The sequence below is a fragment of the Trifolium pratense genome, linkage group LG1 (assembly GCF_020283565.1).
Source record: "Trifolium pratense cultivar HEN17-A07 linkage group LG1, ARS_RC_1.1, whole genome shotgun sequence".
Classification (NCBI taxonomy): domain Eukaryota; kingdom Viridiplantae; phylum Streptophyta; class Magnoliopsida; order Fabales; family Fabaceae; genus Trifolium; species Trifolium pratense.
The window spans coordinates 33,056,717-33,066,895 of NC_060059.1; the positions used below are offsets into that span (position 1 = coordinate 33,056,717).

Consider the following 10,179-nt stretch of genomic DNA (forward strand, 5'->3'; position numbering starts at 1 on the left):
TCTGATTGTCCAAGTTGGGATGAAGACAATGCCAATTATGCTGAGTTTGATGAAGGGCAAGAAATTCTTCTGATGGCACAAACTACAATGGTCAATGAGTCTCAAAATTCTAGTGAAAAGCTTGAACTGTGGTTCTTAGATTCAGGCTGTAGCAATCACATGGTGGGAAACAAGAATTGGCTATTCGACTATGATGATTCATTCAAAGACTCAGTGAAATTAGGTGATGATTCAAAGATGAGTGTTGAAGGAAAGGGTAATCTGAAACTGTACATTGAAGGTTTTACTCAGATCCTTACAAATGTATATTTCTTGCCTGGCCTAAAGAACAATTTGCTTAGCATTGGTCAATTACAACAGAAGAATCTGACTGTCATCTTCAAGAATGATACTTGCAAGGTGTATCATGAAGAAAAGGGTTTGATAATGGCCACTCATATGACTCAGAATAGAATGTTTGTAATCAAAGCACCTGTGATAGTTCCCCACTGTATGAAAGCTTCAATAGCAAGTGACACTGCTCTATGGCACCAGAGGTATGGTCACTTAAGTTTCAAAGGTATGAATGCTTTGCATCAGAAGGAGATGGTTATTGGACTGCCAAAATTGAAAGAACCAGATGATAAATGCTCAAATTGTATGAAAGGCAAGCAGCAGAAACTATCAGCACCTAAGAAAAGTTCATGGAGAGCTAGCTCAAAATTGCAATTGGTTCACTCTGACATATGTGGACCAATCAATCCTGAGTCAAATGGAAAGAAAAGGTACTTCATTACTTTCACAGATGACTTGAGCAGGAAGACATGGACTTATTTCATGAATGAAAAATCTGAGGCCTTGAGTATGTTCAAAAGGTTCAAAGCACTAGTTGAAAATGAATCAAAGCAAGTGATTCAATGTTTTAGAACTGATAGAGGAGGTGAGTACACTTCTATTGAATTCAATGAGTTCTGTGATCTCCATGGTATAAAAAGACAACTTACAGCAGCTTACACTCCACATCAGAATGGTGTCTCTGAGAGGAAGAATAGAACTATTATGAATATGGTCAGATGTATGATTGGTGAAAAGAGTATTCCAAAGACATTTTGGCCTGAAGCAGTGAATTGGTCTGTGCACATACTTAATAGATGCCCTACCTTTGCAGTGAAAGATATAACACCTGAAGAAGCTTGGACTGGAATCAAACCATCTGTAAGTCACTTCAGAATTTTTGGCTGTATTGCTTATGCACATGTACCAGATAACTTGAGGAAAAAGCTAGATGACAAGAGTGTAGTATGTGTACATTTAGGGATCAGTGAGGAGTCTAAAGCATATAAACTCTATGATCCAATTAAGAGAAGAATTGTGGTCAGCAAGGATGTAATGTTTGATGAATTCAAACAGTGGAACTGGGAGAGTAAAACTGCTGAGAAAACCAATCTGATAGTTGACTGTGATGAGATAGAGACTTCTGAAGCCCCAGCTGGAAATGAAACTATTAGTGAGGATCTGAATGAAGATCAAGCAAGCAATTCACACAGTGAAGATATGGATCTTGCTGTACCAGATTCAGAAGATGAAGAATACCACATTGGCAATCATTTAGGTAAAAGAGTGTCTAAGAAACCTAATTACCTAAATGATTATGAAACAGGAGATGTTGAGGTTGGAGAAAGCAGTGCCAGTCAAGCTTTCTTTAGCCCTAGTGATGATCCAATTTCATATAATGAAGCAGCCAAACATGATGTATGGAAGCAAGCCATGGACACTGAAATTGCAGCCATTGAGAGCAATGACACCTGGGAGCTTACTAGCCTTCCTCCTGGAGCTAAGAAAATAGGTGTCAAATGGATTTACAAAACAAAATACAATGAACAGGGAAAGATAGATAAATACAAAGCAAGATTGGTTGCTAAGGGATACTCTCAGCAGTATGGAATTGATTATAATGAGGTGTATGCACCTGTGGCCAGATGGGACACCATAAGAACCCTGTTAGCAATAGCTGCAGCTAGAAGCTGGTATGTGTATCAGCTTGATGTGAAAAGTGCTTTCTTACATGGTGAGTTAGAAGAGGAAGTCTATGTGGAACAGCCATTAGGTTACTTGAAGGAAGGGAAAGATAAGGTGTACAGATTGAAGAAATCTCTCTATGGTTTGAAGCAAGCTCCCAGAGCTTGGTATAGCAAAATAGAAGCATACTTCTGCAGTGAAGGCTTCATGAAATGTGCTCATGAACATACATTGTTTGTAAAGAAAGAAGCAGAAAACAAAGTGATCATTGTAAGTCTGTATGTTGATGATCTGATATTCACAGGTAATGATCAAGAGTTGTTTGAAAGATTTAAGACTTCAATGGAAAACAATTTTGCTATGACTGATCTAGGCAAAATGAGATTCTTCCTTGGAGTTGAGGTTAAGCAGACAAAGGAAGGAATCTTTATGTTTCAGCAAAAGTATGCTAGTGAAATTCTGAAAAGATTCAAGATGGAAAACTGCAATAGTGTGTGTAATCCAATTGTACCTGGCAACAAACTAAAGAAAGATGAAAATGGAGAGGCCTGTGATGCAACTAACTATAAGCAGATAGTTGGTTGTCTGATGTATTTGCTTGCCACTAGGCCTGATCTAGCCTTCTCAGTATGCTTGGTTGCTAGATTCATGGAGAGGCCTACAGAAATACATGCTGCTGCAGTCAAAAGGATTCTCAGATACTTGAAAGGCACTATCAGTTATGGCTTGTGGTATAAGAAACAAGACAAGGATGAACTCATTGGTTGGTCAGATTCAGACTATGCAGGAGATCTTGATGACAGGAAGAGCACATCAGGTTATGTCTTTATGATTGGATCAAAGGCTGTGTCATGGTCCTCAAAAAAACAGCCTATTGTTACTCTGTCCACAACTGAAGCTGAGTTCATAGCAGCAGCCAATTGTGCTTGCCAGGCCATCTGGTTGTCAAGGTTAATTGCTCACATCAGTTCAGATATGAAGGAATGCATCACCATTTTCTGTGACAATAGCTCATCAATTAAGCTGTCAAGAAATCCAGTTATGCATGGAAGAAGCAAGCATATAGATGTTAGGTTTCATTTCCTCAGAGATCTAACCAAAGAAGGTAAGATACAGCTGCAACATTGCTCATCCTTTGAGCAAATTGGAGACATAATGACCAAAGCATTAAGCCTTGATAATTTCTGCAGAATTAGGGAGCTACTTGGTTTATGCAGGTTGGAAGATATAAACTGAATTTGATTGTGTATTTGTGTTGTGTAAGTTCAGTTTAGGAGAGGCAATGTTAGACATATGTGTGTGTGCTTGAGCTAGTGTATGTGCAGACCTATTGTTGTGTGCAGCAGGCCTAAGCTGGTGGGCTTGGCTGGCTTGAGCATGGGCGCGCGCGTGGCTTGCTTGAGGCCCAAGTTAGTTAGTTAGCTTGTTGTTTGTTTGTTGTAACCGTTTTGTACACTTTGTTCTTTGGCTATATAATGCCTAAGACTAGTCTAATAACATACGAGATTCCATTTGCCTCCACATAAAATTGTATATAATACTCTATCTATATATTCTGCATGCCATCCACATTGAAAATTAAAGCTTTTTATCTTATTATTTAATCAACATAAAAAATATAATTTATGGTTAAGCTGTCAATATATATCAAGGAATGAAAGCTGCAGCAGCAACTAATGGTTATTTGTTGAAAAGTCATAATAAAATATAATTTGAAAAAACGGGTAAAAGGATCATAAAAAAGAGTTGGAACATATAATTTGTAATTCACTTGGTGCCAAAAGTAGTTAAACTCATTGGAGACAATAATAATTTTATAGCGCAGCTATGCTGGGGAGATGCGTTGTGCATCAAAATAACACAAGAATACGAAAAAGGGTTAGCCAATTGTAAGAAAAATCTCCTTGGAAGATTGATCCTTAACAAAGGAGATAAGCCGATTACGCCCTGGAATTTGAAGGTCAAGTTGAGTGTACTTTGGAAAACAAGCTGTCTGTGGCATATGGTATCTTTAGGGCGAGGACTTTATGAGTTTCAGTTTATCTCATATGAGGACATGCGCTTAGCATGGTCTATGGAAACCTTGAATCCATTTTTTATAGAAAAAAAAAAATCCATTTTTATAAAAAGGTAGGTGCTAAAAAGTAATGACCGATCGGACGGCTATAAAATGACTGGATGGAAAAAATGACCGCACCAGATCCAATTCCATTTCCCAGCTAGATAAGTCTAGAAAACCTTGCAGTTGGTTAGAACTAGGTGCAAATTACAACTACTACGACCAATTATATCAATTTTCATCAATTTTTTAAGTCTTATCATTCACATAGCTTTGATTTATGATAGAGTTATATTATATTTAACTAAATAATTTAAATAGTTAAGTTAGGGGTAGAATTTATTTATATTAATAGTTATGTGTTTTATTTGAATTGTTGGGCCTGTATTGGGCCTTGTAGGTCTCTTTAGATTATTATCCAACTAATAGTATTATAATTAATGTCTTTGTAATACATTGGAGGACAATGAATGAAATGAATCAATTTATCATTTATTTTTATTTTACTTGTCTTTTATTTATGTTTTATTTATGTTTTCAATAGTGTAGTTTGATCTTTTTATCAATTTACATGGAATGATAAACTAATTTTATTACCATCATTAAATAAAATATTTGATAATTAAATTATTTGTAAAGACAATACAAGACAAAAATGTTTTGTATAAATTTTCATCCCTATAGCAAAACACAATAGGCCTCCAGTAGTTTTGTCACAACCAGATAATATATTCATGAAAAAATAGCAAGTGCTAATAACACGAATCTATGACAAAAGTTTTCTTTTAAGGAAACAAATTTTCCAACCACATTTGTTAAAAGAAATCGACAATTTTTTGGAAGTTTAGATCAGTATAACATACTTTGTTCGAAAGTGTACATCTACATAGTATAAAATTCATATTATTTCTAAATGCGTACATCTGAGGTGATATCCGGGGTGTGGAAAGATCTTCCCTTCCTTGAATGTTGTCGCGTATCAATAAAAGGATGAAGATTCATAAAGTACAACTTAGGGGGAAATACATATTCATAAGGAACCGAGAAAATAAGGAAGCGTAACAAAATAGCATAATGTTAGCTTGTAATGCTAAAGATATACAAAATCTACCTCAAAATTGAACATGTATCTTGCTGGAAAAAACACGTCTTATTTGTCATCTTCATAAGGTTCTTATTTGATCACCATCTAATAGTTCCTTTATACCGAATTGATGTAAGTTTTCATACATTTTCTTCCATTGGTTAGCCATCTTCATTGTCCTTTCGTGCTCATGTTTTAGTTTTTCTATCTCGATATCAGAAGCAGCGGCTGAACCTTGTTGCTGACATATAGATGAAAAGAAATGTTTAATTCACAATTAGAATTAGGTAATAAAGGAAGCAATTGAATGTGTCACCACATGTGTCGGTGTCAGACACCGACAAGGATAATAATTGGAAAGAATGGAAGGGATTGAATGTGTCATGTGTGTTAGGCACGGACGCATGTCATACACCATACACGTCTTCAATTTGACGTGTTGGATAATAATTGGAAAAATGAAAGCAATGAATGTGTCACCACTTGTGTCGGTGACGGTGTTGAACACTAACACATGCCAGACACCGGACACAACTCCAACTTATAAAATGTCGGTGCACGTAGATGTCTATTTCTTTAAATTAGAAAATTAAAATAAATATAAGACTGACACACAAACCTGAAGTTCTTTAGTGTGAATAGATATCACATTAGAACTGTGGTATGAAACATCCATGCATTCCCTGCTACTCCCTAGGCTGATAACAGTCTTCACATCAGAATCTTCATCTGTTGAATTTGCATACTTTTCTAAAGGCTTCTTTTTTGTGGATGCTTGTAAATTAGAAGACATATGATTACTTGGGTCAATTTCTTGTCTAACAACAAGAACATTAGTTATAGGACCTGCAACATCCAGAAACATTAACATGTAAAAAATGCATGCTTAAGAAGACTCTATATTGAAAACAAACATGATTGATATATAAGCATTCACATGTATTTAGGTAATCATCCAGAGTATATTGGGGGGAAAATCATGCATCCTGGTTGAAGCGAAATGACATAATGTAGCACAGGTAGGTCACAAGTAAAAGCTTGTACACACACAAATGAGAAAGCATAGTTATCACATGCTATATTAGATGCTATAACATACCACACATTAATTTTTAGCTCACTCTCAACACAGGTTGTAATTTGACAAGGAAAAACAACTTGAGCATTAGAAAAGCCAAAAGTTCGTTCCATTGGAAAAAAGTTCATAATAAACATCATAACAATACAAGCTATACTAAACATAGATATGCAAACATAAAGCTTGTCATGAAAAAGCAAACCAGAGTAGGACATATTTCACGGAGTGATGCCATACCTTTAGCATGTTTAAACATGCGGACAATGTTGCGAGTTTTAGCGTTCCAAGCACGGACTATTCCATCCTCAGACCCAGAAATCAACAAATCTCCAACTTTGCCATATGTTAAGCAAGTAACTGTCTTACTGTTAAAATGTGGAAGTTAATTAGTTATATGAGACTAAACTATTCAATTATACACAATATACAACGGAAGCAATCAATAGAGAGAAAAGCGCAAAAATAATAGATACCAAATGAGGCTAAAAATGAAAAATGCGAGAGAAATTAACAGGTCAACATGCTCAATATCTAGAAAACAAGAGGAGAAAAGATAACCTGTGATTAGAGAATGAACCAATAATATGCTTCCCATAGTTATTAGTAGTAGTGATTCTATCAGTGTTAAGTGCAGCTATATATATATTTCCATCACTGCTCCCAGCATAAAACACATGTTCAGCAGGATCCAATGCAATGGAATTAATTATTGAAGGGAAAACTATGCTTCTTAGTAGTCTTCCACTAGATAAACTCCATACCTGAAAAAGAAAATAAATTAGAATCCAGAAGCAAGGTACATGAATTGCAAAACATACAAAGCACAAACAACAATCAAGCCTTGCCCAGTGTTGTTAAATAGCAGCGGTGCTATTTAACAAATTACTACTGTTCGGCAATACGTTGTTTAGTACAAAATGTTGTCAAGGTGGTGCTATAGGACAGATGCGTAGCAGAGTTTGAACAAACCACTATTTTACGTGACCTACAATTGACAACACCGGTCTTGCCCCACAAAATTGGGTCAGCTACATTATATTGAAATACATGATTTCATATAATGACTTAGCTGGCAATGGTAAACATACTTCTACTGATTACCTATTTCTCTACAACAAAACAGCGACAAAAAGAATAAAACAAACCTTACACGTACGATCGTCTGATGCTGAAACTATAATTGCATTGGATGCACCATAACCAATCACAACATCAGTTACGCGCATGGTGTGCTCTGAAAAACTATACTCGTACAGATTTTTTGCTTCCCAGTTACTCAATTCTTCGAATAATCTGAACCATGACATGCATAGTATATGCCATAATGGTTAGCATTGCTAATACCTAAGCAGTATATTAAACCAAAAGAAAACAAAACTAAAATATTAGAGAGACAACAAGATGAGTATATCAAATACCTGAAAAGAGACCAAACTCTTACATATCCATCTTCGGAACCAGATATCAGCAATGAGTCATCTTCAGAAAATACCAGGCAAGTTATGGCCCTTAAATGAGCATGCCACTTCTTAAGTAATCTGCCAGTCTCAACCTTACAAATAACGCATGCAACTCAGTTCAGTATAGTACAGTCAGTGTTATCATTAGCGGATTACAGAAAACAGTGCAACATGAAAAATAAGCTATGTGAAATATCATATAGCATTGCAGGCAAAAAGCAGAAGTCGTATAGTGGTTGAAATAATAAGTCAATAATACATAAAAAAAGACACAATGCATACAAATTAAAAAGGGAATGGAGGTAGAGAATCATAGCTTATATCTTGAAATGTTTACATATTACGGAGAATAAAAGAGTAATACTCATTGACTCTTCAGTTTTTCTATTATAGAAATAGGTCATATTTAGCACACCGCACATTCTTTAATTTTATTATTTTTAAAAATACGAAAAATTACACTGACCTCCGTTAAGTTTTTCTTAAAGAACACATCCACCCTTTCTAGTTTAAAAATGAACACTCGCTTTCCTTATTAGTTTCTATAAATGACACACACCTCCCTTGTAAGTTGACTTAGTTAATCTCCTCTTAACAGAAGTTTGAGTAAGTCAAAGGGCTTCTTCGACGATGAGCACAAATAACTACGTTGAGGTTCAAGACTGCAATTTACAGTGGGGATTTCATTCCACCATGCAATTATATAGTGGTTTTGATGTTCTTTAGCACTATAGAGTCGTTATCGCCACTATTGACAGAGTACATTACAGAAAAATGAAACAGAAAAACCATTTTCCCACTTTCAACACATAGTTTTGCATTAACTAATACGACAAACATGACATAAGTGTAAATTCATGTATTAATTTTAATAACTCCATTCATATATAAAAATAAAAAAATAAAAAGAATTAATAACTCCCATTAAAAATCAAACATGTCACATAAGTAAAGCTTAGTTGGTAAAAGGCTGTGCAGAGACATTTGATAGTCTGGAGCACGAGTTTGGACCCGCAATTCTCCACTTCACATCACTAAAGTTTCACCGCTAAGCACTTCAGAAAAAAGAAGGAAAAAAATCAAGCATGAATATGTAAACTAACCTCCCACAAGTATATATCACCTGACAAAGCTCCACCAGCTAGATAGGTCCCTTGGTGATTACCAGCAAGTGGCTTAATAGGTTCAACAGGAAAGCTCTTAACTTCAACTTGAGGCTGCAAACCCATCATCATACAAGTGACAATATCATCATTTATCATCTAATTAATTTCTCAATAACAATGATAAATTAAAGTAAATCTCCATTTTTGTCCCTAAATGTGAGTCGGTGTCACTATAGTCCTCAATGACAATGTATTGAAATTTCAAAGCATCCCAAGTACTCCCTCCGGATTCATATGTAAGCAAAGATTCTTTTTCAGGTTTATTGAATAAGTGATGTATCCCGTTCATAATATGGACCAGACCATAATATGGACAAGATACATCAGTTATTCAATGAACCTGAAAAAAGAATCTTTGCTTGTATATGAGACCGGAGGGAGTATGTCTTTAGTCAGTAATTTCATGAACTAAACTGACTATCTTAAAACACATTCGACAACCTAACTAACTAACTAAATAACTATAGAAATACTCATTTGAGAACCAAACTAACTAACAAAAATACAGATGCTTTTGTAATTTTGATATATTTCTACCAAGTACTGTAGTGAAGGAATTTGACACATTCAAAGATTTTACTCTAATAAATAACAATAAAAAAATAACAAATTAACAAAAAAAAAAAAGAATGAATGAATGAATAAAAGACCTTTGAGAAGGACCAGAAGAAAACGGAGCCAGAGGTAGAAGATGAGTGTTGAAGCTGAGAAGAAGCAAGGAAGCGAGAACCGAGAGAGACTAGACCATGAAAAGGGGAAGAACATGATTTATAGCGTGGCTGTTCAGCACCTGTATGAATGTCCCAACAACCTATCCCATCATCAACAGAGGAAGATGCTAAAACAACCTCCATTGGTCAGTGCCAAGGGTTTTACGGTGGCCGGCGACAAACTCCGGTACGTTTTCCGGGCAGTTGATATGTTCAGGGGCAGCGCTGTGTTTCGTTTTTTAGTTGGAGTTTTGTTTTTGGTGAATGACGATGGGTCGGTCTATTCAAAACGAACTGGATTGGGCCTTGCAATAGAGAATTAAAATTGCTATTTAAGCTTTCTAACATACTCATATACCCTCTAAATTTTTCATCTTACCCCTAATATGGGATTAGAAATTATGTTTTGAATTGTTGGAAGATATTTCCCAATCGGTAATTTTTGGAAGTTACGTTTCAATCATCTATCAAATTGTAACTCTTTTTTGCATTAGTCCTCTGATTTTCAAGGGAAAGGGCCTCCGATAATCCAGAGTCCGTTCGCGAGGTTATGTTGCATTTATACCAAGATACGATACAATTACTTTTCACTTTCACTCCTTTTTGAACGCATATTGAATTAAA

At 35.5% G+C, this 10,179-nt stretch overlaps 1 protein-coding gene across 1 annotated transcript; it reads right to left on the reverse strand.

Moving 5' to 3' along the window:
• Positions 1-4,940: 4,940 nt before the first annotated feature.
• LOC123902673 (protein ROOT INITIATION DEFECTIVE 3) lies at positions 4,941-9,808 on the reverse strand. Its single transcript, XM_045952455.1, has 8 exons — positions 9,496-9,808; positions 8,783-8,896; positions 7,638-7,771; positions 7,365-7,512; positions 6,778-6,980; positions 6,457-6,584; positions 5,761-5,987; positions 4,941-5,382 (listed from the first exon to the last, which is right to left on the reverse strand). The coding sequence occupies exons 1-8, from the start codon at positions 9,697-9,699 to the stop codon at positions 5,221-5,223; spliced, it is 1,320 nt and encodes a 439-aa protein (XP_045808411.1). The 5' UTR covers positions 9,700-9,808; the 3' UTR covers positions 4,941-5,220.
• Positions 9,809-10,179: the final 371 nt, after the last annotated feature.

Excerpts from the sequence above, each read along its gene's own strand:
- LOC123902673 (XM_045952455.1), bottom strand. The coding sequence starts at position 9,699 with ATGGAGGTTGTTTTAGCATCTTCCTCTGTTGATGATGGGATAGGTTGT. Across the intron at positions 7,772-8,782 it reads GTGATATATACTTGTGGGAG|GTTGAGACTGGCAGATTACT; the intron begins GTTAGTTTACAT and ends GTTATTTGTAAG. Across the intron at positions 6,981-7,364 it reads CAGACGATCGTACGTGTAAG|GTATGGAGTTTATCTAGTGG; the intron begins GTTTGTTTTATT and ends TTTCTTTTTCAG.